We start from the raw sequence: 24,691 nt of genomic DNA on the forward strand, positions 1-24,691 counted from the left end.
ATTCTCTGCTAGTTGTTAACTTTAACTTGAACAAAGAAAGCACTAGAGGCCCAGGTGCATGGAAGGCAAATCCAAACTTAGCGAAAAAGAAAGAGTTTAGACAACAATTAGCTGCTTTCTTGGATACACTAGTTCTGCAACTCCAGAATCAGAGAAAGCATTACACTGCTCAGAGAAATTAGGACTGGATTAAAGCTGAAGTCAAACTGTTTACCAAATCATTTCAATTGGAGACAGTCAATTGGAGAAACAAACAGATTAAACGGTTACAACGTAAACGTAACAAAATCCTTCGGCATCAGAAACATCGTGGTATAGTGGATTGGACACTACCCATAGTAGAGAAACAATTGGGAGCTTTGCAAGAGGAAGCTGCTGAAATAGACGCTCTGAGAGCGGAAAGCGTTGGCGAGAAAAGGCGAGAAAAGGCGAGAAGTCTCCAGGCTTTCTAAACAGGTTGATCAAAGTACGAACACATCAAAAATCAGTAGGCGATCTACGAGATCCTGTCAGTGGTGAACTTTGTGAAGATCAAGAGGCTAAAGAGAAAATAGTACAACAATTCTATTCTAAATTACATACTCCGGGCCCTCCCAATTACCATGCTATGAACAGATTGATTGCTAAAATTCCTAACAATGTGAAATTGAATGATAGTCAAAGAGACACCATGATGCTGAGTATTTCTATGAATGAAATATTGAAGAATCCAAGTGAACTCCAAGACAAAGTAGCCCTGGCACCGATGGTCGTCCATATGAAATTTTGAATCTTATCATGAAACATCCTAGTCTTCACACATTGATTACGGATGTATATAATGATAGTTTAGCTGGTAGTCTTCCAATGTCATGGAATGAATCATTGATGGTGTTACTACCTAAGAAAGGCAATCTATCCGACATGAAGAACTATAGACCAATCACACTGGCTAACACGGACTATAAAATCTTTACAAGGATACTAAACCGCCGTATAATGATGATTGCTCCACAATTGATTACTCAATTTCAACTGGGTTTCATACCAGGGAGATTTATCGCAGAAAATGGGTTGATAGTCCAAACCATTATGGAAGACGCACAAGCCAGAGTACAGCAAGATACGACTAAGGGCAGAAGTAGTGACCATAATTTAGCGCTTTTACTTGATCAAGAGAAAGCATACGATCGGGTACACCTCACATATCTTAAAAGAGTGCTGATAGGCTACGGGTTCCCGGAAGTGATTGCCGATACAATACACAAATTGCTCTCAAAAAACAAGATCAAAATCAATGTTAATGGGTTCTTTACCAAAGAAATCAAGAAACGAAGAGGATTAAAACAAGGCGGTCCACTATCACCAGTTTTGTATAACTTGACATTTGATCTATTTCTACGTTCGATTATACAAGATGGGGGGGGGTTCAAAGGATATCAGTTTCGACAACAAACACCAAGGCCTGACTCTTCCTCCTCTGCTCCTATAGAAACTAAAATTCTTTGCTACGCAGATGATGCTTTAGTATTTATACATGATCCGAATGATCTTGCAATACTGCAAAGACATATATCAACGTATTGTAGAGCATCAAATGCAAAAATCAACTTTAACAAGATTGAAGCTCTATCTTTATCTGGTACAAACCCCTGGCTATTTTGGCATAGGTAACTGCTACCACTACATATACAGCGCATTCAGTCTTCCATGGATGCACAACCTATTGTGTACTTAGGTTTTCCATTAATCCAGTCAGTTGCACAAAGACAAAATTATTTTGAAACCTTTTTGGCAAAGATGAAATCTGCCTGCTTGATACATTCTGCCCGTTCCTTGTCAGTACTAGGCCGGGCCACGGTAGTTAACACCTTAATATCTTCTTCGGGTAACGCCGTTCACGAAGACTGAGATTTCTCGAATCCGGTCTTTAGCACAGCAGTTCCTAAACTCCAAAATCTTTCCGAAAATTGCTTGGCCAACTTGGACTCTACCGAAAGAAGATGGTGATGTAGGGGTCCTTGATCCATTATTGCAAAGAGACGCGCTTTATAGTCGCTGGGTCTTGCCTCTGTTGAATCGCTCTATCAACGCACACTGGCATCGTATACTCACAAGACATATCCAAAATATCTCCGGATATTATGAGGTAGCTATTCCTTTGCTCTTTCCTTTGGCTAGACACAATAGAACCTCTCACTTTGGGTGCGGTAAACGTATTTCAACAATTGATCTATTTTATGCCTCAATAGATCGCTTGCCTCGAGATTTTGACCAGATGACACTAGCTCACCAAGCATGTCTTAGTTTGCCGATGAAGGTCGTCTTACAATCTTTGAGACCACGACTTCCGTCATTGCCGAAAAGGATTCAATTTATCTCAGTTCAAGCATTTATGCTTTTCAACCACGATCTTAAGCTAATCCATTGGAAGCATCCGGATCATATTCCGCAAGAGCTCCAAAAATTCTACTTTCAGATCACCTGAGGGCTAGAAAGTAACAAGTACCAATTCTTTCCTTTCTTTGTCAAACACTGCCAACCTCCTACTGTAGAGGTATTGCCTGCTTTACCGTCCTCACCACCTTTATCTTTTGTTCCATTTGTCAAATCTTTCCGATTTGTGACCCTGACTGGATCAATCACCCGGATATCGACAAAAGAGTTTCGGTTAACTTGCCAGAGTGCTACATCTGCTCCAGAGCGCCTACGAGCTATCTCTAGTAACTTTTGGACTGATTTCTGGAGCTGTTCTCTGCTGCCAGTTGCTCGTAATATGATATACCGATTCCTGGTTTTCAAACTACCCACAAGACAACTTCTTTACTATATACTTCCTGAGAAGCTCCCCTCACCTCTTTGTACCATTTGCTCAATTCATCTGGAAAGTGAACAACACCTCCTGTTTTATTGCCCGCCAAAGAGTTTTTTTTTGGAACAATCTCATCTTCGAATTTCTTTGGCCTACAACCACTGTCGAAGATGTTATTCAAGCACTGGTTACACTAAACTTCACTAGAATAGATTACTCACAAAAAGAAAATTTAACCGTTGTTGACATTATCAACACAGCCGTATCACAAGTTTGGAAAGCACACTGGAGATTTGTCATGGACAACGTAGCTTTTGATGCCTACTCCACTCTACAACAAACACGTACTGCTTTACAACTGCTTGCAGATGAAAAGCAAGTACACACAAGACTGTAATTCTTCTCGTAGTTTTTTTTCCCACTAATAACAGTGGCATATCTTTTACTTTATTCTGCTTAGTTTGCTTTCAGCATAATTTTTAATATAATTCAGTATGAATTGCGCCCGCCTCTTGAGTGCCATTAGGGTAACTTTACGCGGAGCAATAATAAAAATCTTTAAAAAAAATGTATTTGTCAGCTCTAACTGTCACTTTATGAGGGCCATTAATAATAACAGAGTCACTGGTTCATAATCTCTGATATGAGATGAGTAGTACTTTTAGTAGAATGAGTGAATGTCAGTGACTATAGATCCATTGCAATTGCCATAGATGTGATCTGGTCTTTTGCATGATCATCATTTATTGATCTATGCATACGAATTCATATATGTTCACAACATCAGCCTATATCAGCCTGTGTCAGCCTATGTGATTCTAAGTTAGCCTATATCAGTTGTGGTGTTTAGGTTGTGAAAAGAAATATAGAAAACAGAAAAGACAACAAAGAAATACAGTGAGACTGTTCAGTACTTCTTTATTACAAAAATAAATGATAATCCTCTAAAATATATCTTTTCCAGGTTGTCTTTTATACTACCTGATTTATTGACTAATTGTGATTATTGATTATTGATTACTTAACACTTTGACAGCTTGTGCCTGGGAGTTGACTATGTAGATTCTCCTTTAATCCTCCTAGTTATCTAAAAGTTACCATTATGGTTTCCTTATTTGTGAATATCTATATTATCCCAGTTATCGTTATTTACTGTCATTATACAATGCTTACCTTATATTTATGATGTATAGTGCTATAAGTGATTATTCATTTATATGATGAAAGCCTATTTACTATATTTTGTATTGAAAAGTGCTCAGATCATCACAGGAGATCCACGGAGGTTCGTGAAGATAGAAAAAAGCAAGAATTTTTGGAATGATCCAATGTAGGTCTGATCCAACCGAAATGAGGTGAGTTAGGTCTAGGTGCTTCTGATAAAAAAAAACGAGTCTACTAAGATGATAAAGACGAGTTAATTTGAGCATTCCCCTCAGATCTGCATTCAAGGTTGATTGCACACTGTAATCAGTACAAAAGAAGCCCCTATTCAATAAATTTTGACTAATAAGTAGGTACTAATTCATATAATATTCGATTTACAGAGCGTTTGAGAGTAAGATTCGCTATTATACATGACATTTCTGAGGTCAAAAAGAGTAACTATTGAGTATGACAAATGGTGCATATCATGCAAGTGGGAGATTCGGTGTTTCAAATATTGGTCTCTTGCACTCTGCTTAAAGACCTTTTTTTTTCTCTTTTTACTGACACTCACAAACCGCAACTGCGTTTCGATCGAGTTAAGAGGAAGACTAAACACCAGTTAGAAAAAATCAGAGCGTAATGTTATGGCATATGGAAGACAACATCACTGTAGTTTCGCAAGTGAAATGAGTCCTGATCACCTCATGCTAAAGACGAAAGACAACAAGGCAACATACTTGAGTGGACAAAGCCGTTGATGTAAGTGGAATATGCGCATAGCTCTTATTACACAAATACGACAACAAAGAAAAAGGATATGCACAACACAAACACATGATGGGTTTGATCAGGGTAATCAAGCCTTTTCAAATCCTCTTTTTGTCTGAACAAGAGTTGATCAGACTCTCGAATAGACACAAAAAGACTCAAAAAAGTAGACTTACACTACGAAAACTTACTAAGCCTTGAATGTATATCTTCCAAACCCTAAAGAGAGCCAGAGTCTGAAGAAAAGGGTTTGAAAGCCCTATACCACTTGATCAAACACCTTACAGACAGTTGAGAAACCAGCCTGAGTAGAGCACACCTTGTTTATCATAGAGCTTACCGACCAAATCAGAGTAGAACCAGGGAGAGAAATAGTCTTGAACCAGCAGTACATCTTGTTAGACGACCTTTTAGATAACTAAAAAACCAGTTTGAGTAGACTAGTCAATAAACATAAGTTATTGCGCGTTGCTTTTGATGACACAAGTTTCAGTGTGGCTTTATGTCTGAACAACACTAAACAAACACAACTACACTATTGAAAGATATATAGAAATCAAATAAGCAACATGAACTTACCTTGAAAAAGAATGTAAAAAAGAAACAAAAGTAAATCGTTGCTTTAAGCAAGCTCTTAAACTTCTAAAGACAAAAGTAAAAGCAGCTAGTCTTCAAGAAAACATCATTACAATAAAAAAAAAGTATACGTCATTATTCATTGTTAAAAGCAAATCTTTATTAAATAATGTCAGTCTTTAGTTTCACTTCATAGAGAAGTTACTCACAGGAGTAGCCACGAGAAGGCAACTGACTCGTACTCCCTCACTTCCTTCACTGACACCTTCCCAAGCTTGCGATACACTAGGAAATGCCAGATAGCTATAAGAAACCGTCAATAACTCCCAGCGACTACCCTTCATCCCGCTGCAGACCAACGCCTATATACCCCGTACCTTACTCTCGAGGCAGTAAGATAAGAAAGTAAATCATTGGCTAATAACAGGCCAACAACGATTAGGATCGAACACTGAAAGCCATGGAGAGAGCAACACCAGTGGACAAAACCAACTAAATAGAGAGAAAATCCTAGAGAAAGCAGAGATATCAGCAAACGCGTAGATCAATGCCTCTTTAACGAGTGAAGCTTCAACATGAGCCAATGTCATGGTCTCTCTTTATCTAGACTTTCTTTGCTTTTCAATCTTTCTAGTCTTTTTGTCTTTTTTTTTTTTTCATTGCCTTACATCAAGTACATCGATAAATAGATAAATAAAAAAACAGAAAGATAAAGTACCGATATTGAAACAGAGAGATGCTTTCTTAATTAATCCGAGAAAAGACGATTTTGCTCTACCTGCTTATATGATCAACCAAAAAAGCCTATCAACTATAGAAGTGATGATGCTCTTTACAAAGTAAACGCGTCTGATTTGTGCTGGTTTTAAATCCATTGTCCTAAAGTGTAAATTGACCTTTATTTTTTTTTCCCTTTCTTCTTCTTCATTATGGATCCACAAGAATCAAGCAATGAAAAGAGACAGACTGCTGTAGAGTTTGATAGACTGTCTGATAAATGGACAGAACTCTGTTTCAAAGTGATAGAGTAAGTTGCTACTCTCTTTTTGAAGTCTCTCTTATTTTGATCAAGTTTAGATTACCTCGTTTATTGAAAATACTGCAACCTGTTGTACCTGATCTTGAAAAAGAGATCAAAGGACTACATAAACAAGGTCGCGAATATATGGAGCAGGAACTCAAAGTAAGTGCCCTGTAGAATACAAAGCTATGCTTACTCTATGACATATAGACAGGTGTTCAAAGTATTTTAGAGACACACGATTTAGTTCAGAAACACAATACGATGGATAGATTAGTACATGAAGCCAAACAAAGACCACCCGTCCAACATCAAATCTTGCCTTCACCTGCACAAGTAAAGCAAGGTGTGATGAATAAGGCTAAAATGATGAAAATCGAGCAATTACAAAACATGTTGGATGATCTAACACAACAAAACTATGAATTAATGAATGAAATTGGACTTGGACAAGAAAGAAAAGCAGCCAAAATAACCAAGTTAAATGAAATCATGGATGAATTCACAGAGGTAATTCTGATCAGACTATCTTCTTGTCTCACGCTTTGTTATAGAATGTCAAAGTAACAAGTTCTATTCATGCTGAAGATGCTATTGTCTTAGTAAAAGATTTAAAGCCTTAAAAACTTATCAGATGTAATCACTCTATCGATCTGAGTTCCCAGATTTTTCATACAAACTCCTGGTTTCTTCAGCCAGGGTTATTTTTTTTTTTGTTTTTCTTCCAGTTTTTTATAATAATAAAAAAATGTCTCGCCCCATGTTGAGAGCTTCTACCAAGATCCTTTCTTCTTCTGCCAGAGTTGCTTCTAGAGCCTTGCCTTTGTTGGCTCGTCAACAAGTAGCTGCTCGTAGCTTCTCTTCTACCGGGTAATATGACAAGAAAAAGAATACTATCTGTTTCTAACTCTATTGTTTTAGCACTCGATCTTTTGGCGCTCTTCGTGCTTTTACTGTCCCTACTGTTCAAAAGGATGTTAGAGCTTATAGCTCCAAGAGTAAGTCTTGTCTTTCTGAAAGTGTCATGAACTTATTTTTTTTTTGTACAGACTTCCCTGCTCACAGTGTCATTGCCATGCCTGCCTTGTCACCCACGTATGTATTTGAAATGTCTTTAAATGAAAGCACTAAACAAGCATAGAATGACTGCTGGCGGTATTGGCAAATTTCAAAAGGCTGTTGGTGATGCCATCAACCCTGGTGATGTCCTTGTTGAAATCGAAACTGATAAAGCTCAAATGGATTTCGAATGTCAAGATGAAGGTTATCTTGCCAAGATCCTTATAAGCGAAGGTGATAAGGATGTTCCTGTTGGAAAGGTAAAGAAAGAAAGAAAAAAAATAAGCCATTGACTCATCTATGTGTTGTTTTAGCCTATTGCTGTTTTTGTTGAAGATGAAGCTGATATTGAAGCTTTCAAGGATTTCACTTTGGAAGATGTTAGTGGAGCTGCTGCTGCTCCTGAACCTGTCAAGGAAGAACCTAAAAAAGAAGCTCCTGTCAAGGAAGAAAAGAAGCAAGAAGCCAAGCCTGCTACTGCTGCTCCCGCTGCTCCTGCTGCTCCTGTCGCCGCTTCCAAGCCCCCTGCTGCTTACACTCCCCAAGCTTCTGCTGGTGGTGATGCTTTTCAAGACCAACCCACCACCAACATGCGTAAGATCATTGCTACTCGTTTAGCCGAATCCAAGCAAACTGTGCCTCACTACTACTTGACTGTCGAAGTCAAGATGGACAAGGTGAACAAGTTACGTCAAGCCTTGAACCAATCTTCTGAAGGTAAATACAAGCTCTCTGTCAATGATTTCATTATCAAGGCCTCTGCTTTGGCTCTCAAGACTGTGCCTGAAGTCAATGCTGCCTGGCAAGGTGATTTCATTCGCCAATACCACCATGCTGATATTTGTGTGGCTGTTGCTACACCTACTGGCTTGATTACACCTATCGTTGCTCAAGCTGAAGGTAAGGGCTTGTCTACCATCTCTAGCCAAGTCAAGGATTTAGCCAAGCGTGCTCGTGATGGTAAGCTTGCTCCTCAAGAATACCAAGGTGGATCTTTCACTATTTCCAACCTGGGTATGTTTGGCATCAATGATTTCACTGCCATTATCAACCCTCCTCAATCCTGTATCTTGGCAATTGGTGGTACTCAACAAAAGGTCGTTGTGGATGAGACCACTCGCTCTGGATTTGGCTTGACTGATGTCATGGAAGTTACTTTGAGTGCTGATCATCGTGTGGTTGATGGTGCTGTTGGTGCTTCTTGGTTACAAGCATTCAAGGGTTTCATGGAAAATCCCCTCAAGATGTTGTAAATAATAGAGAAATAATAATCATAACAAAAAGACGGTTTTTATTACATATAATATACAAAAAAAAAAAGAAATGTGTGTGGGGGATATATTAACGACCATAAGCTAAAGAATCCAAAGATAAAATGGCTTCTGCTTTTGAAGCTAAATCAGTCAATGAATGGGTCAATTGAGAAAGAGCATAGGCTTGTTCTGGTCTCACTTGTCTTCTCAAGTGTTCTAATCGATCCAATGCATGATCAAAATCAGCCAGTTCATATGTTTTTGGTTGTGGTTTTGTTGTTGGTACTGGTGCTGGTGCTGGTGGAGGAGGAGGAGGAGAGGGTTGAACCATCATTTGTTTAGGTTGTTGAGAAGAAGGTGGCGTTAAAGGAGGCAGAGATAAAGAAGGTAATTGATTGGATTCTTGACGACCAAATAAAGACTCGAGTCGATAGGATTGGCGTTCAGAAGAAATAGGAGGTAAAAAGCTTTGTTGTTGATCTGAATAGGGTTTAGACAGCAATGGATTAAGGATCTTATCAGATAAAATGGGTGAATCAGTTGTTACTCTTTTCTTTTTCAGTACCACATAATCTTCTATTTCTGGTACGGGCCTATCAGATTGCATCATATTTGCCATAGAAGAAGAAGAAGAAGAAAGGGAAGAAGATGCTACTGTTGTTTGTGGTGCAATAGAAGAAGAAGAAGAAGGTGGTGGAGGTGGAGTAGACTGAGTAGAATAGCTATCATCATCTTCTTCCATGCCTTCTTCATCACTGCCTTGTGCTACGATAATTCGTTTTCTTCTTTTGATCACACTACGCTTCATACTGACAGGACGATGAACATTATGTAATTTATAATAAAGACCACACGCATTACATATTGTATTGCCTTGTTCATCCCTACGCCATAAAGGTGTGGTTGTCGTTCGACAGTTGGCACAGATGAGGGCTTGTCGATTGACTTGATGTTGATTAAAAGCAGGACAACCAGCACACGATGTCGAGCCACCTGTGCCATTACACTGACCACCACCTGGACAAGTGCCTCCTCCGCAGTCATTTTTGGTATTTGATGAGGGTATTGTCTTTTTGTTGACTGTTCTTTTAAGGGTAGGTGGTCTGAGTGTATTACGAGCCTTAAGATAGAGACCACAGGCATTACAGATAGTTTCACCGTTAGGACCTCGTCGCCAAAGAGGTGTTGTTGTTGTACCGCAGTTAGCACATTCAGTAGCAGAGACAGAGTCAACTTTTTCCTTTTTTATTACGGTTTTCTTGCTATCTAAAGGGTTTAAAGTTTCCATCTGATAAAATAAAGAGAGGGGGTAAAAAAAAGGCTGTAAAAGAAATTTTTTTTTATCTTTTATTTAAATCAATATGATTGTAGAATTTGTATTATAAAAATATGATCTTTTTGTAATCTCATCAATCAATCGCATCAAGTTAAAACTCAGAGATCAATTGGTATTGTTAGCCATAGAGACTAAATATATATTTAGCGAAGGCAGATGTATTTTATCATTAGTTCAAGTTCAGCATATGTATAGTGCATTCACCTCTCCTCCCCCGAGGAGGATGAATAATAAACATATTATGTAATTGAAGACTTGTGTTATGTCAGATCATCACAAGACGGACTCAGATATATTTCCATGAATCAGGAAAAATTCCTTTTAAAGCCTGATTGAAGAAAGGCGACAAGGAGAGGAATATCAAGCAAAAGAAGTAAATAGCCATAAATCAGGCCATTGGCACCCGGACTACTCATCCTGCTCAAGTTTTTTTTGGCATGTCCTATCATTTTATCTTAAACTGATTGGTGCCATAAGTGAAGCTTGCTCATCAGTAGTCAGTTGCTGAGTAGAATGAATGTTATCAAGATAAGATGCAAATTGTCGTGAATGAACTGAGTCTGAACCATGTAGATGAGTATCAAATCTTGGAGCAATACCTTTCATACTCTCAATGTCATGAATCGCGGTGGAATTGGATAGGAAGGCAGGATCAGGAGACCTAAGTGGAGCAGCAAACTGTTCGTTGCCATCATCCTTCAAAGGAATGGGTTGCTCTAGAGGTGGAGACGAAGGAGATGGTACAGCGGAGGGAGAACTAGTGTTCGATAGAAGAGCATTCTTGTTTGTTCTGTAGATTTTTTTTTCTTTTTGCTTTGTATTATAAAAGCAATGGCTCATAAACGATAATAGCATTTTACGCAAGATAAAGAGAATTCGTCACAAGAAAATACCCTACCTTCCACACTTTATTGGAAAGAAGGATTAAATTCTAGAAATTAAGCAGAGTAGAGCATCAGGTTATAATAAAGAGCAAAGAATAGAAGGGAGATAAGAAAGAAAAACAAGTTATAACAGATATTAATTAGCATATGTAAAATACTTACACGGATACGAGGAGGTAATTGAATACCACTATCTTGTCAATTGCATGATTAAAAATGAGATACTTTTCAATTCATACCACTACACAATATGACCCACCAATACTAAGCTGTGATTGATGCCAAAGGAGCTATTACAAAGTAATAGACTATGTTATTTTAGGATAAACATCTCAACAAATCATCAACAAAAAACTGAGTGCGTTTAAATATCACCTTGGCGTATAAAAGGGCTCTTGGATTAAGATACTTTTGTTGCTGAGTTCGAACGACAACAAACTAGGCTAATTTTCATTTCGAGCCAGTACAGTATTTTCACTTTAAATTCAGACGATGTTAGTTTTTCTAGACGAATCAAAATTAACCTTTAGACTTTTAGGTTACCTTTTTGGGACAAAACGAAAAAGGAAATTAGACAAAATGGAAATTAGTTTTCAGATGAAGTGAAAAATAAAAATAAAATAATGAACTCACCCTGTATCATGGATTGAAAGCAGCGATAACTACTTCGGATTTGTTATTGTCTTTTTCTACTGTCGTTTTCAATAGAAGGAGGTCTTTGTCTTTTTTGTTGTTCTTTTTGGTGTTTGCACCGTGGTCACGTAAACTAAAGAGAATCTCACAAAAGTTGAGGGTGGCGAGTAAGTCCCTGTTCCAAAGACGACGACCTTCTTTCAAGCATTGTTCATTTTTACACCTAGATTACATACAAACGTTATCAATAAACTAAGCATAATTAAAAGCTTCATACCTTAAAAGACCATGAAGTTTTACGGTTGGATACTTTTCCCTTCTAAAGGGTCTTGGATTCACAACTTCTTTGAGATTTTCTAAATCACCTTTGCATACCGGGAATATACTGGATGTTTTGAATTCATCAATCAGGTGTACCAGAAAACCTTCTTTTTGAAGCATTCTTCTCATGCCAACTCCTCTAATCGGTTCATGGAACTTGACATTCCCCGCAGACCAGTTACCAATAACAATAACAGCATCGTTGCCAAAAAGTTTTCTGATATTCTTACAAAGACATTTGTCAAATTCTTGTCGATTAATGTAGCTTGATAGTTTTAGCTTTCGAAATGGTAACATATTAGTATTACGTTCTTCTAAAGGCAAGTCTTCATTTGAGTAGTATTCCTGAAGAACTTGAGTCACGGTAGCTTTCTGTCTTGTATATTCTACATATTGATCTTTTATGACTGTGGATGACTTTAAACGCGAAAGAATTGCTTCTGCATTGCTTACGGCCTCTGGTTTCAGTCTTTCACAAAGTTTCATGAACTTTATTGTTTTTGTTTCAATGTTCCTTTGATTTCTCGTATAGCGGTAAGTTCTTTTCTTTTCAACGGTACTGCTTTCGTGCATACAGAACAACATATCACGCCGTCCGGGGTCAATCAAAACATAATTATTTTTGTAAGTTTTTTCTTGAAGTTTTTCTTGCGACAGACTTTCTATGTAAGCAATGTCTTCTTCTATCTTCTTATCATTTCGCATGCCGCTTCCAGAACCTTTCTTCTTACTGTCATAGGTCTGCTTCAAAATGGATACGGCAATACCATTTGTGTAAATAGTACCTCTAAACTTCATTTGTTTATTGTCTCCTTGAGGCTTCATAGCTTTGGATTTCATGTTCAGTACGGCTCCCCAGATTACTTCTTTGTCTAAATGGCTAATGACAGAGTTTCTTAAAATTTGAGTGATTACGGTATATGTGTCTATAGTCATATAACTAGGTATGAATGTTCTTCTCAGAAGAAAGCAGTTGAACGACTTATTGTAGAGAGATTCAGAACATCGCGTCAGATAATAAAATGCCTTCAGATGCTTCGATGGGTCCGCTTTACAATCATAATAAATAGGATTCTTCTTGAAGTGAGTGCCAGAAGGGTAACAATCAAAAAACTGTTGAAGGATGCCGACTTCATGTGGGTTAAAAAGACGCGATGGCAATTCAGTGATGTTCCTCAGAGAGACGTTCATTTTTACTTTGGCACACTAGCTTGCTATGGTTTTGACTGCAGTAGAGATTTCGCTTTCTGTGCAATTTTTCTTTTTCATTTCACTTTTCAAAGCGCCAATTCTTTCCTGCTTCTTTAACAGTAGGTTCAAAAACATACGCAATCTGTTCTCGAAATGAAGAGCGACGCCATTCATGTATGCAGTGTGGATTTTCGTAGCTTCATAGCTTCCTATTTGTTGCGCATATTTCAGTTTGATTGGAACATAAGAGGCGAGTTGGCAATAGGTATCTCGATGCTTATTGGTAAGTTCCTTGTAACTTCTTGCTTTTTCTTTTCGTTTTGCTTTATCCGGCTTATAGCTATCAAGTAGTGAAATAAAGACCTCTCTGAAGAAATCAACATTGGCAAGGTCCTGCAAAGCAAAATCCATGTTGTTTTTAAGTTCTTGCGTAAAAATATACTTAAAAAGTGCATAAGTATGTGTTACGAGAGTATGTACTTTAAGTACAAGAGATTTGAGACTTGGAATGTATCTCGTTTTCCACTCAATGCCGGTAATAGAACTTTTAACTGTAGTTATCTTTAGAGGAGGCTCCATAAGGAAAAAAGAAGAAAGAGTACAGCTGACGGCTTTTTATCTTTTTATTTAGAGTTTCAATCACTGATGTATTATTTTTATTTGAGGCCCTACATATATATGTCTATTTAATTGTGCGTATTTTATAATAATTGAAAAGAACTCTGGCTTTTGTCCAGTACCTGAAAAATATAAACATACTTTGCTCAGCAAAAAAAATCAGCCTTAGTAACTAAAAGTATGGTTTGACGTGTATCTAAATTTTTGTGTTCACCTCTGCTAATAATCATCCTGCATCGTTATTTAAACTTTTAATTTCCTTTTCCATTTTGTCTAATTTCTTTTTTCGTTTTGTCCAAAAAAGGTAATTTTGATTCGTCTAGAAAAAACCAACATCGTCTGAATTTAAAGTGTAAAAACTGTATAAAAATTTTTTTTCGAATGCGATCTTGACTCGATTCAAACTCCCTTTTTTCTTCATGTCAAGCTCACATGCTCATTGGAATCGACAAGAATCTTATAAAGAGACTTATGATACATTCTACAAACTAAAGCAAGACGTATTGTTACTAAAAAAGAAGTCTAATATTCATTGGCCTGTTCAGACTTATTCCTCAAAGTAAAAAAAAAAAAGCAGAATTATGCAATGTGTGTATCTTCTGATGCCTTATTAGAGTCAACAAGATTAAAGGACGTCATGGCTATACAAATACACCTAAACATTATGCTTCTAAACTCAATATCACTAAAGTACCTGTCTATAAGGCGCAGCCATGGGACCCACAATTGACAGGCAAGCGTCCTCCCACTCGATATCATACAACCAATACAGCCAACTACCACGATCCAATCTTTGATGATGTGAGTGATTATGTAGATCATCAACTGTCCAAGCACAAAGAAAAAGACACTGTACAACAAGAAAACAAAGTAGACTTAGTCAAAGATCTATCGATACAGTTAGTAGATAAAGTGCTTCATCAAATGATGAACACACAACAACAACAAGCTCATGATTGGGAATTTGTTTTGTCAAATCTGATTCAGACAGCCTCATTACCTCCAGCGTAAGTCGTTGTTTCTAACTTTGTCTTTGCTTATATTTTGTTTATCACAAGTGTCATTGATCGTATACAAAGAGAAATGGAAATGAAAACTGCAAAAGAGACACCAGGTAAGGAAACACATAAGCCAATATACGTACTTATCTATCTCAAGTCATCACTGCCTTTAATGTCACACAGTCTCCATTGTCAGACCTCACTATGTCGAATACTGAATGTAAGTATACTATTGCACTTGACATAAATTAAACCATTTTAGCTGAAATGAACCGTGTCATGAAATCATTATCTGAAGAACAAACAAGACAGCAATTTCAAGCAGAACCAGGAGATGAACCATTTATAAAAGATATGCAATGGCTTATGTCACTCTCTCAACAAGACCCTCATACCCAACAAAAAGAAGCCCACAAAATCCAAACTGACTATACAAACAAAAAGCTCGATTTGAAAAGAGCCTTTTTTTAAGTTTATTTATAAAATGATTCAAGTTCTTCTACATCTTCTTTAGATCCTAACCAAATACCAGAACGATCATGGATATGTTCAGGTATGAGATCCAAACAGTCTTGTGTACCTGTAGTGGCCTTACCACCAGCTTGTTCAATGAGATAAGACATTGGGAAGACTTCATACAGGATTCTAAGTTTTCCTTTCTTTGACTTTGAATCAGCAGGATAACCAAAGATACCACCTAAAAAATAAAAATAAAAAATAAGTACAACATACATATATATATATATATATTGCTTACCATATAATAAAGTACGATGAATATCAGATACCATGGAGCCTACATAACGAGCACTGTATTTTTGTTTGACATGGTCCACATATTTCTTGCTAGGTTCATCAAAGTATTTGTAGTTGCCTTCATTGACAGAGTAAATCTTGCCTCGGGGAGGTAAAGTAATCTATAGAAGAATATCACATGAATATTTCATTGTCCGAAACAACCCGAAAATGCAAAAAAAAAAAAGAGGAGAAAAGGAGGTTTTTTTTTCTTTACCTTGGGATGTGTCATGATAAATTCACCGATAGCAGGATCTAAAGTAAAGCCATTCACACCATTACCCACAGACTAGAAGTATATAAGTAAAAGAATAGAACATATTTCTAGCTTACCAAGATCATTTCACAGTAAGAACCATACATACAATAACCAGCAGCAATCAATTCACGACCACTACGAATACAGTCTTTGATGTTGGGGTTGGCCTCATCTTTCTATATAAACTGTAAGAAATATTGTATGAGATAGACAGAAACATACCACTTTGAAGATACCAAAGATAGTACCGATAGAGACACCACAGTCGATATTAGAAGAACCATCCAAAGGATCAAATGTCACGACGTATTTACCGCGTTGATCCTTATTTTCAATAATCATGGCATTTTCGTCTTCTTCAGAGACTAGTAAACAAGCTTTACCAGAACCAATCAATGCGTTACGGAAAATATCGTTTGCAAGCACATCCAATTTCTTGACGTCTTCTCCTTGAACGTTAGCTGTACCCGTTAAGCCCAATCTAATATGGCATGAGTGTACAATATAATAAACACGAAACTTACAGGTTGATAAGACCAGCTTGTTTGACTTTAGAAGCAACGAATTTACAACCAAATTGAATGGCAGTCAAGAGTAAAGTAAGATCACCAGTAGCTTCAGGCGCGTCCTGGATAGAAACATGTTATCAGTAACTTACACAATAAACAAGAAAACAATTTACCTGTTGTTGAGCAATAACCCAACGAGTTAAAGTAATGAGGTCTTCACCAGTACCCACTTTAATAGCATCAAATTTGTCAGTCATGTTAAAAATTAATAAAGAATAATGAAAAAAAAAGAGAAATAAAAAGAAAGAAAGTGAAACGCAATAGGCTTAAATAGATGAAAATGTGGGGTATTATACACATGTAACTTTCGGGCAGTGTAGGATAAAGAGGCTATGAATTCAACTTCCGGTCACAAACATCATGATTACTCTATTTGTCTGAGCTACATAACTCTATTGAACGGTATAGCGTTATTCTTAGCGTGTTATAGACCACACTAAAAATAAGAAATAAAAATAAAAAATGCTTACATACATTGAAGCTAACAAGTTATATCTTTTTTTGTCATATTTACATCTACCTTATTGTTACACTCAAATGGTTTCCCACGCAAAAAAAAAAAGGATTTTCTTCAAGTGGCGATTTTAATAAAAGGGGTGAAAAAAAAAGGTGGCCAACTTCCTTGCATTATGGAATAGGAGCATGTCAAATATAGGAGACAAGAGAAAACTATGGTTATATAAAATAGCCTGTAGTTCTGTCTCTTTTCTTTCTTTTTATATGTTTAATTATCAAAGTATTCAGCCCATGATGCACCAAGAAACTGTTGTAGACCATGTTGTGTTTGTCATTCATGTAAGTATAAAACTAAATAGAATAACTTATTCATTTAAGTAGGGTATTGGACAGGTAAAAAATAAAAAAATATATTAGGTTACTGAATGAATGATAGCAAACAGAACAATTTGGTTTCTTTGATAAACATAGTAAGTAGAAAAATACTTGAAAAAAAGAAAGAAAAAGGGCTCATTCTGCATAGTACAAAGTCTTCATGACACGACAAACAAGGTTGTACAAGAAAATGGAAAAGAGACCAAGATGCATTATATTCCTATTGAATGGCATAAACATATTCATCAAGAAACAGACCAAGCGATGGATAACATCACATTGAACTCAATTCCCTTTATGCGTATGATCAATAATGACTATTTAGCAGATGCCTTTTTTTATCTGTCTAAAGAAAGAGGTCAAAGTATCATTCAGCATGTTACTCAAACATTTAACCGTGCCTATCTGGAATTTATGCAAATTCACCCGAATTTTAATGGAAAAATAGCCATTTTAGCTTATTCGTAAGTAAAACCACCCTATCTTATGTGTCTCATCTTAAATAGTCTTGGTGGCATTATTACATGGGATATATTATCAAATCAAACAAGACCTGGTCTAACAAGACAACGCATTGAGTCTTATTCAAAACTTGATTTAGAATTCCCAACACTTGCCTTTAAACCAGATTATTTGTTTGCAGTGGGTAGTCCTCTAAGTGCTTTCTTAACTGTACGAAGCCAAGATCCTAGATTGTACAAACCTGATCCCTCCATTATTTTTGAAAACGTTTTTCATCCCTTTGACCCCTTGGTACAGTAAAAAAAAAACACCTTGCATAAATTGACATGCATGATAGGCATATCGTTTTGAACCCATGTTGAACTCAGAATACAAACATCAACCTGCTGTCTTGGTGGAGCAAAGTGTACCTCAATTTGTGTTTCAAGATCAAGCGAGACAAGTGTGGACCAAAAGTTTGGATCTCATTGCTTGTGTATCAAGACCCTTTTGCCAAGACAAGGAAACCCAGAACACAAGTGTCTTGGCCACATTAAAACGTTGTTTTTCTTATTCCTTTGGCTTTCATCCTTCTTTTGAAGTCTGTCATGAACAAGAAGATGAAAAGTTGGAAAGTGGCAAGAAACGACGCTTTGAGGATTTGCTTGATGGCGCTCGTAAAAGGAAGCGGGAAAACGAACTCTTAGAGACAACAGTGACGCGTGGCATTAAGCATAAAGACAACAGCGATACATGTCATGAGTTTCTACCAAGACGTATTGACTATGTACTTCGACCTGAGCGATTTTTGGGAGTAGCGAAAAACAAGTATGTGAGTGGATTAACGGCTCATTTTTGTTATTGGACACATAATGATCTCATGTGGCATATGGTGTGTCAACTTGATGGTATCAGTTCAGAAGCCAATTAGAATTTTGTAGTAGAGTTTATTATACATATATTAAATCATATTATCCATAAAAGGTGTACAAAAGGGTTGAGAATAACCAAATGAAGTGTGTGTAGAGGCTGTAGAAGTAGAAGACGAAGAGGGTTGAAGTACAAGTAGATGAGGAGATTCTAATGATTTAGTTCTTGAGTCTTGTAGATAATTAGATAACATCGGTTGTTGTTGAGCTTCTACAGCAGCAGCAATGATCATTGGGTCTACTAATGCGTTCAATTCTTGTTGGTTCGCTGATGTATTTAAAAGTGGCCATCCTTCCTCTGTCATGAACGTGTTAGGAAATGTAGGGAAATAGGAATGCATAAATTCATTGCTTGAGAAAAAGGGGTATTGTACTGCTGATGGCAATGGTGGCGGTGGTGGTGGTGGTGATGGGTCTTTTTTAAGTTTTGACTTTGGCTTTGGTCCAACTCCTTTTGTTTCTCTAGCAGTATTAGCCGCTCTTTTTCCACGAGCTACTCTTTGTTCTCCTTTTAATCGAAGTTGAGCTACAATAGACCGTGATTCTTGAAGGTCTTTTTCTGTCTTGGACATACGGGTGTTGAGTTGATCTGGGTCGTTTTGTTGAGCAAGGGAACGTATGGCTTCAAGATCATTTTCAATGCGTCTGATGCGGACTTCGAGTTGTGATAAATTATCAATAAATGGATCGATATTGGTAGGTTGCGTATTACGAGATCGACGAGAACTTGGATAAGCGCATAAGACACCTGTAGAGAGACACCGTGTACAATTGGGATGAATGCCGTCACATCGAACCTAAATTGATATCAGTAAATCATGCATTCATGCAAATCATGTTACCTTTTTATGGTGACATCGATAACATGCAATAGGCGCTCTAGGTCTTTTTATTGAAGAATGTATACGAGTATTGTCTTTTTGGTTAGCTGTCATATATTGGGTAAAATAAGATAAAAAGGAAATGCAGAAAACACAATGATTATTTATATTCATACCTCCCTTAAGTAGCTCGTTCAGCTTACAATCCTTATTAAGTGCTATTTGTTTATTCATTATACTAGTTTTAAAATGTTGACACTTTACAAGATTAAAATTAAAAAAAAAGGAGAATCATTAATAGTATTATACACAGATATAGAGAATTAACAAGCACAACTATTAGAACTTTGTCCATTAGTGCCTGTTTCACGTAAAAGGTCAAGGCGTGCACTACTTCCATTGCCTCCAGCAACTCGAGATCCATTTCTGTTGTTGGCAAGATAATCATGAGGAATATTTTTGGCTATCATTTTTTTTAGTCTTATTCTGTCAAGTGTTATACAACTTACCAATTTCGGTAAAGACATCATCTACATTCATCGAAGTTCGAGCACTGGTCTCAAAAAACAAGAGCCCTGCTTCGGACGCATAAGCAGAAGCTTCTTCATATGCCACTTGTCTGTTGTTTTGTTCATCTTCATGATTATCACTTTCAACTAAATCGAGTTTGTTGCCAACAAGAGCAATGACTATTTGTGAATTAGCTTGGCGTTGTAATTCTTTCACCCAGCCTTTAGCTTTGTCCAATGTAGACTATATCATGACATCAATACCATGTGCTTATCTTTTTTTTTCTTAGAACTTACGGCCTTTGTAATATCGTACATAACAATGGCTGCTTGAGCATTTCTGTAATACATAGGAGCTAAAGAATGGAAACGTTCTTGACCTGCTGTATCCCAAATTTCAAATTTCACAGTTCGATCATCTACTGTGCATTTCTGTGTCAAGAAGGCGGCTATAGATTGTCAATATCTCTTTGGTTGCATACATCTATACATACCACCAATGGTAGGCTCACGGTTTTCAGAATATTCATGGTTTACGAAGCGAATAACAAGACTGGACTTGCCAACAGCAGACTCGCCTATCCTTCAAGTTAAATAAATAGAAGCTAAACCATAAACAGTATACCCAACAAAACTAGTTTTACAGGGACTGGTCTTCTATCACTAGAAGCAGTAGAGTTGATTGTTGCCTGAGTAGGTGTAGACATTATTTTTGTATTATAAGAAAAAAGAAAAATAAGAACAAAACAAAAAAAAAGGAGAAAAATAATGTAGATACAAAAGACGTCACTTGTGTTTCACGGGAAAAGCATACAAATTGGGTTTCAATATGCAACAAAGGTTTAAAGAACATGACGCTATGATCCACTTTTCTCTTTTTTTTCTTCTTCTTCTCATACATCATCAACATGCCTCTCGTCACAATGGAAATGAACATGAACAATGCCTTAAAAAAATACGAAATTTCTCCTGATAGTAAGTAAAAAAAAAAAAAAAGGTTGTTTGTTACAAGTGGATTGATTGTTTGTCTAGTTGTCCCCGAAAACTTTACTCCTTCTACTCTCTTGAGTGTAGTCTATCCTTCTGGTCAAGAAGCTACCATGGGTAACTTTATCAAGCCTTCTGATTCTTCTGAAGAACCCAATATTACATTTGTTGCTCCCGAGAAAGAAGCTCAATATACATTGATGCTGGTTTGTGTATTCGCCAAAAAACGCGTCCAGAGTTTAACGTATTTTCTAGGTTGATCCTGATGCTCCTTCTAAAGAAGACCCTAAATGGGGTCCTTATCGTCACTGGGTCATTGCAAACATAACTGGTAAGTCTTACAAGTGAATGCATGACATAACCATGACTTAATTGTGATCTAGCTTCTGGTGAACTCACAAATGCTAATGAATTAGCTGCTTACCAAGGACCTGCTCCCCCACCCAAGACAAAGGATCATCGTTATATTTTCATGTTGTTCAAGCAGCCTGAACTTAACACTTCCTTCACTGCTCTTTCTAAAGAATCCAACAATTGGGATTTCAAGAACTTTATCCAACAAAACAATCTCGAACTTATTGGTGTTAATTTCTTTATTTCTCGTAATGATGATAATTAAAAAAAGAGGGCATATAATATAATAATAATAATAATAATAATAAAAAAAAAGATGTTACATAATAGATGGTTTTCTTAAGTGATTGAGTTTTCCAGAGCTTAACAAACGTTCACGAAATGTGTTTTGTTTATCGCTCTCGTCTGCTGGGATAATAAAACTTGCAGCACCAGCATGTTGCCATTCGTCTACAGAAGCAGGCATAACCAAGGCAGCATGAGATGTGATATGAGTAGTATTTACAAGAGATGCATGAGGTAAAGTAGGTGAGTTACTTGTTGATGCTACAGGTGTATCATCCATAGCAGGAATTGAGATTGAATGATAGCCAAGTCCAGCATTGGCTGTTTGATGAATGTGATGCAAAGATGAAGGGTAAAGGTAAGATTGAATGTTATGCTTTGTTAACAGAGCTTGTTGTACTCGCAATTGCTCTTGAAGTAGCTCTAGTTGCTTTTGCTGATTTTTGTGAGCAAGCAGAGCTGCAGCAACTGTATTGGAAGGTAAAGCCTGTCTCTTGTGTGTCTTTTGTTGAGCTTTGCGTTTTAAGGCAGTCAGTTTCTCTCTAAGGACTTTGTTGCGCTTATCGAGCTGCTTGATATAATCAACCGATTTGAACAAGATGGTACTTTTAGAGTTATTGATATTCTTTAAGGTAGGAATGATCTCGGTCAATTCTTTAAAACCACCACGAATCGTGTTACGACGCTTTTGTTCTGAGGCAATGTGGTTTGCGCGTTTTTGATCATCGGTCAATAATTCTCGATTCTTGATTTCGTCATTCAACTTGGGTTTCTTTATCACTTCTTGTGCGTCTTGTTGGTAAGGTCTTTTTCCATTCCCATGACATAGGCCTGAAGATGAGGGCACCTCGTGATTTAGGATGATTTGTTCCTAAAAAAAACATTGAGTAACCTGCAAAAGGGTGGGAAATTTTACTTGTACCTTTTCTTTTTCAAAAATAGATTCCAAGAAATCAGAGACAGTGTCTTGTTCATCATGGCTCATGATGATGGGATCTTGTGGTTTGTCATACAAAGCAAAACCTGTAATTGATAGATGCGTTAGATACATTTATGCTAATTAAATAAACTAACCTTCTTCAAAAGGTTCAAGTTCATCATATACACTAGAGACAGAGCCTGCACGCCCAGTATATAGAGAAGGCAAAGAATCCCAAGCAGAAGAACTGCTAGATGTGCTAGTGACGCTAGAGGCTTTATGAGCTGGATCGTATTCCATTGTTTTTTTGGCCGTGATAAAAATAAATAAATAGGAGACAGAGAGAAAGAGGAGAAAGAGAGAGAGAGAGAGAGGAGAGTGTGCGTGTGTATGTGTGTGTGTGTGTGTGTGTGAGGCGAGAAAGAGGCGAGAAAGAGGCGAGATATTGACCGAAAACGCTAGAGGTTATAAATTCATTCAGTTATGAAAAACTTATAGGTCTTTTTTCAACAATAAAAAGGAGAAAAGGAAAAAGTTAAAAGAGAAAAGAAATTAAAAAGATAAAATGATGTCTTAAATATCCAAGCGTGTTGTGTAGCTGTTCGTAAGAGGCCCTTTGAACCCTTCTTAAACGTACACCCGGTTTTCTCCGCTTCAAACATGGCTCTGCTTGTACATTGCTGATTCACTGAGTTTCACATGAACTAAAGATCTGGGCCATTTCAGTTAAAGAGTGAAAAAAGAAAAAAAAAAGGATCCCGCGGAATGAAAGAGAGAAAAAGCTACAGGAATTTTTTTTTCAAACTAGTGCAACCTGCCCGCAAATTTCATAAACTGTAATGAAAATGGTGCATTGGCATTAATACTTGGTCATCAGTAATGACCAATTGAGCAAAACGTGGGAGATAATATTAAAAGGGGGAATAGACAATTGCTTGTTATTTTCGTGAAACATGGTGTATTCTTTTCTATACACTTCTTTTTGTATTTCTAGATGCCGTTCATAATGATGAGGTATTTAAGTTCGGCATGGGATATTTCAGCATATTTTCCATGTAGGCCCCATATTGCCATTTTGAACTACCCCACGTTTTTAGACCAAATCAATTTAAAGCGGTCTATGAAAAGGCCTTTACTTCCTCCCGTCAGTTGTGAGTTGTTTTTTTATTTTTCTCACAGTTCTTCCTGAAAGGATATAGGTTTAGACCGTATGAGATGATGACTGTCGAGAGAAAGAATTGTCTTTTCTTCTGTGTTACCCTGCTCTGATACAAGAGGTTGAGAAGGGTACCATGATTGACGCCATGATGGTTACCAAGGAAAGAGTCAGGCACGGTTGCTATGGATGATTGTTATCATCTGTTTCCATAGATGCATTCTTGATGAGATGAGATGAATAAAAATTGATACATCTTACCCCGCATTTTTTAATAAATCTCCATTTTAACCTTATTTATAGAAATTGTCAATGTTGTTCGGGTACCACATCGTCACATTTCGGGTTTTTGAGGAATCTTAAACAAAAGTATCAACATGAAGTCAAGCGCAAAAGGAACTTGTAAACAAATCTTTCAGTAAATATAAATATCTCTTGTTTTTTCTGGTATTTCCCTCTTTCATTATTTTTCTTTTTATTCCCCTCTCTTTATGTTGATTACATCATTTTGTATTCTCTTTGATTTACACATACACATTTATAAGTCATGTCCGACCAATCTAATCTAAATAAAGTATTTCTTTGTCAAGATATTCCTGAGCTTAGAAAATACATGAAGCCCAATGGAAACACTGTTCATGTCGTACTAAAAAGAGCCAGAGAGAAAAGTACCAATTGCATGCTCCATTTTTTTTCGTTGGACACGTTCCTCGGAAGCAAGCTTCTCAAAGTTCATTAAAATAAATCATGCGTTTTCTTGTATTGGTCTAATAAGATGATGAAACCTTATAGGGGAAAAAATTGTTTTATATTTAGATCTACGTAAAAAGATTTAGCTCCTTTTTTCATTGTATATATCTGAGACTCTAGTAGTGAAAGCCACCATGAAGATAACATAGAAATGTCTACGTATAAGCACTGGATGACAAAGATAAATAAACGACTACTGTGGCGCGTTTGAATGAACCAGGAGTGCCAAGCAGCTGTATTTAAAAGTTGTTTTTCGATCACAACAAAAGTAGCTTTAATTGAACTTTATGTTATAGTAGGATATTAATCGCATACTGCTTTTAGTTTTCAAGGTTTATTCATTTGGCTTTGCTCATCATGCAAAAGGTGTAGGTTTAAATATTCGTAATCCTGTGTCCAAAAGTGACCTATTACGGTTCTTTTTAAAATAAAAAACCATCTACATTTAGAGAAGCACTGACTGAAAAACATTATATATCCTCATT

At 36.9% G+C, this 24,691-nt stretch overlaps 14 protein-coding genes across 14 annotated transcripts; 5 read left to right on the forward strand and 9 right to left on the reverse strand.

Annotated features, from left to right (window-relative positions):
* Positions 1 to 6,201: 6,201 nt before the first annotated feature.
* B0P05DRAFT_528196 (uncharacterized protein) lies at positions 6,202 to 7,040 on the forward strand. Its single transcript, XM_051576619.1, has 4 exons — positions 6,202 to 6,311; positions 6,362 to 6,467; positions 6,516 to 6,815; positions 6,860 to 7,040. Exons 1-4 carry the CDS (start codon positions 6,214 to 6,216, stop codon positions 6,926 to 6,928), a joined length of 573 nt encoding a protein of 190 aa, XP_051438059.1. The 5' UTR covers positions 6,202 to 6,213; the 3' UTR covers positions 6,929 to 7,040.
* A 25-nt stretch (positions 7,041 to 7,065) lies between these two features.
* Positions 7,066 to 8,617, forward strand: B0P05DRAFT_463741 (pyruvate dehydrogenase complex dihydrolipoamide acetyltransferase; the record flags this gene model as incomplete). The annotated part of the gene is made up of 5 exons (XM_051574181.1): positions 7,066 to 7,175; positions 7,227 to 7,303; positions 7,355 to 7,400; positions 7,447 to 7,624; positions 7,679 to 8,617. 5 exons carry the CDS (start codon positions 7,066 to 7,068, stop codon positions 8,615 to 8,617), a joined length of 1,350 nt encoding a protein of 449 aa, XP_051438060.1.
* Positions 8,618 to 8,690: 73 nt separating this feature from the next.
* B0P05DRAFT_528202 (uncharacterized protein) lies at positions 8,691 to 9,436 on the reverse strand. The gene has a single exon (XM_051576620.1). The coding sequence runs from the start codon at positions 9,423 to 9,425 to the stop codon at positions 8,706 to 8,708; it is 720 nt and encodes a 239-aa protein (XP_051438061.1). The 5' UTR covers positions 9,426 to 9,436; the 3' UTR covers positions 8,691 to 8,705.
* On the reverse strand, positions 9,402 to 9,924 carry B0P05DRAFT_485381 (uncharacterized protein; the record flags this gene model as incomplete). The annotated part of the gene is made up of 1 exon (XM_051575253.1): positions 9,402 to 9,924. A coding segment is annotated over exon 1 (504 nt), but the record flags the coding sequence as incomplete, so codon positions are not given.
* Positions 9,925 to 10,403: 479 nt separating this feature from the next.
* Positions 10,404 to 10,808, reverse strand: B0P05DRAFT_568921 (uncharacterized protein; the record flags this gene model as incomplete). The annotated part of the gene is made up of 1 exon (XM_051581221.1): positions 10,404 to 10,808. The coding sequence occupies one exon, from the start codon at positions 10,806 to 10,808 to the stop codon at positions 10,404 to 10,406; it is 405 nt and encodes a 134-aa protein (XP_051438063.1).
* Positions 10,809 to 11,380: 572 nt separating this feature from the next.
* Positions 11,381 to 13,130, reverse strand: B0P05DRAFT_504484 (uncharacterized protein). Its single transcript, XM_051575491.1, has 2 exons — positions 11,748 to 13,130; positions 11,381 to 11,693 (listed from the first exon to the last, which is right to left on the reverse strand). The coding sequence occupies exons 1-2, from the start codon at positions 12,980 to 12,982 to the stop codon at positions 11,477 to 11,479; spliced, it is 1,452 nt and encodes a 483-aa protein (XP_051438064.1). The 5' UTR covers positions 12,983 to 13,130; the 3' UTR covers positions 11,381 to 11,476.
* B0P05DRAFT_459190 (uncharacterized protein) lies at positions 13,010 to 13,213 on the reverse strand (the record flags this gene model as incomplete). The annotated part of the gene is made up of 1 exon (XM_051573982.1): positions 13,010 to 13,213. A coding segment is annotated over one exon (204 nt), but the record flags the coding sequence as incomplete, so codon positions are not given.
* A 775-nt stretch (positions 13,214 to 13,988) lies between these two features.
* On the forward strand, positions 13,989 to 15,059 carry B0P05DRAFT_528212 (uncharacterized protein). Its single transcript, XM_051576621.1, has 4 exons — positions 13,989 to 14,159; positions 14,215 to 14,607; positions 14,659 to 14,821; positions 14,864 to 15,059. Exons 1-4 carry the CDS (start codon positions 14,020 to 14,022, stop codon positions 14,870 to 14,872), a joined length of 705 nt encoding a protein of 234 aa, XP_051438066.1. The 5' UTR covers positions 13,989 to 14,019; the 3' UTR covers positions 14,873 to 15,059.
* B0P05DRAFT_594275 (fructose-1,6-bisphosphatase) lies at positions 15,060 to 16,421 on the reverse strand (the record flags this gene model as incomplete). Its single annotated transcript, XM_051583068.1, has 7 exons — positions 15,060 to 15,298; positions 15,359 to 15,518; positions 15,614 to 15,685; positions 15,730 to 15,831; positions 15,878 to 16,136; positions 16,180 to 16,283; positions 16,314 to 16,421. The coding sequence occupies 7 exons, from the start codon at positions 16,419 to 16,421 to the stop codon at positions 15,075 to 15,077; spliced, it is 1,029 nt and encodes a 342-aa protein (XP_051438067.1). The 3' UTR covers positions 15,060 to 15,074.
* A 531-nt stretch (positions 16,422 to 16,952) lies between these two features.
* On the forward strand, positions 16,953 to 18,494 carry B0P05DRAFT_528225 (DDHD domain-containing protein). The gene is made up of 3 exons (XM_051576622.1): positions 16,953 to 17,519; positions 17,562 to 17,808; positions 17,855 to 18,494. The coding sequence occupies exons 1-3, from the start codon at positions 17,263 to 17,265 to the stop codon at positions 18,425 to 18,427; spliced, it is 1,077 nt and encodes a 358-aa protein (XP_051438068.1). The 5' UTR covers positions 16,953 to 17,262; the 3' UTR covers positions 18,428 to 18,494.
* On the reverse strand, positions 18,458 to 19,360 carry B0P05DRAFT_584096 (uncharacterized protein; the record flags this gene model as incomplete). The annotated part of the gene is made up of 2 exons (XM_051582313.1): positions 18,458 to 19,222; positions 19,268 to 19,360. 2 exons carry the CDS (start codon positions 19,358 to 19,360, stop codon positions 18,458 to 18,460), a joined length of 858 nt encoding a protein of 285 aa, XP_051438069.1.
* A 72-nt stretch (positions 19,361 to 19,432) lies between these two features.
* Positions 19,433 to 20,486, reverse strand: B0P05DRAFT_528235 (uncharacterized protein). The gene is made up of 5 exons (XM_051576623.1): positions 20,381 to 20,486; positions 20,250 to 20,333; positions 20,053 to 20,204; positions 19,756 to 19,999; positions 19,433 to 19,709 (listed from the first exon to the last, which is right to left on the reverse strand). The coding sequence occupies exons 1-5, from the start codon at positions 20,460 to 20,462 to the stop codon at positions 19,570 to 19,572; spliced, it is 702 nt and encodes a 233-aa protein (XP_051438070.1). The 5' UTR covers positions 20,463 to 20,486; the 3' UTR covers positions 19,433 to 19,569.
* Positions 20,487 to 20,663: 177 nt separating this feature from the next.
* On the forward strand, positions 20,664 to 21,361 carry B0P05DRAFT_463757 (phosphatidylethanolamine-binding protein; the record flags this gene model as incomplete). Its single annotated transcript, XM_051574183.1, has 4 exons — positions 20,664 to 20,734; positions 20,825 to 20,948; positions 20,998 to 21,073; positions 21,126 to 21,361. The coding sequence occupies 4 exons, from the start codon at positions 20,664 to 20,666 to the stop codon at positions 21,359 to 21,361; spliced, it is 507 nt and encodes a 168-aa protein (XP_051438071.1).
* A 54-nt stretch (positions 21,362 to 21,415) lies between these two features.
* B0P05DRAFT_584099 (uncharacterized protein) lies at positions 21,416 to 22,600 on the reverse strand (the record flags this gene model as incomplete). The annotated part of the gene is made up of 3 exons (XM_051582314.1): positions 21,416 to 22,252; positions 22,304 to 22,404; positions 22,456 to 22,600. The coding sequence occupies 3 exons, from the start codon at positions 22,598 to 22,600 to the stop codon at positions 21,416 to 21,418; spliced, it is 1,083 nt and encodes a 360-aa protein (XP_051438072.1).
* Between the last annotated feature and the right edge of the window lie 2,091 nt (positions 22,601 to 24,691).

Source organism: Gilbertella persicaria (genome assembly GCF_025201335.1).
Source record: "Gilbertella persicaria strain CBS 190.32 chromosome Unknown B0P05scaffold_6, whole genome shotgun sequence".
Lineage (NCBI taxonomy): Eukaryota > Fungi > Mucoromycota > Mucoromycetes > Mucorales > Choanephoraceae > Gilbertella > Gilbertella persicaria.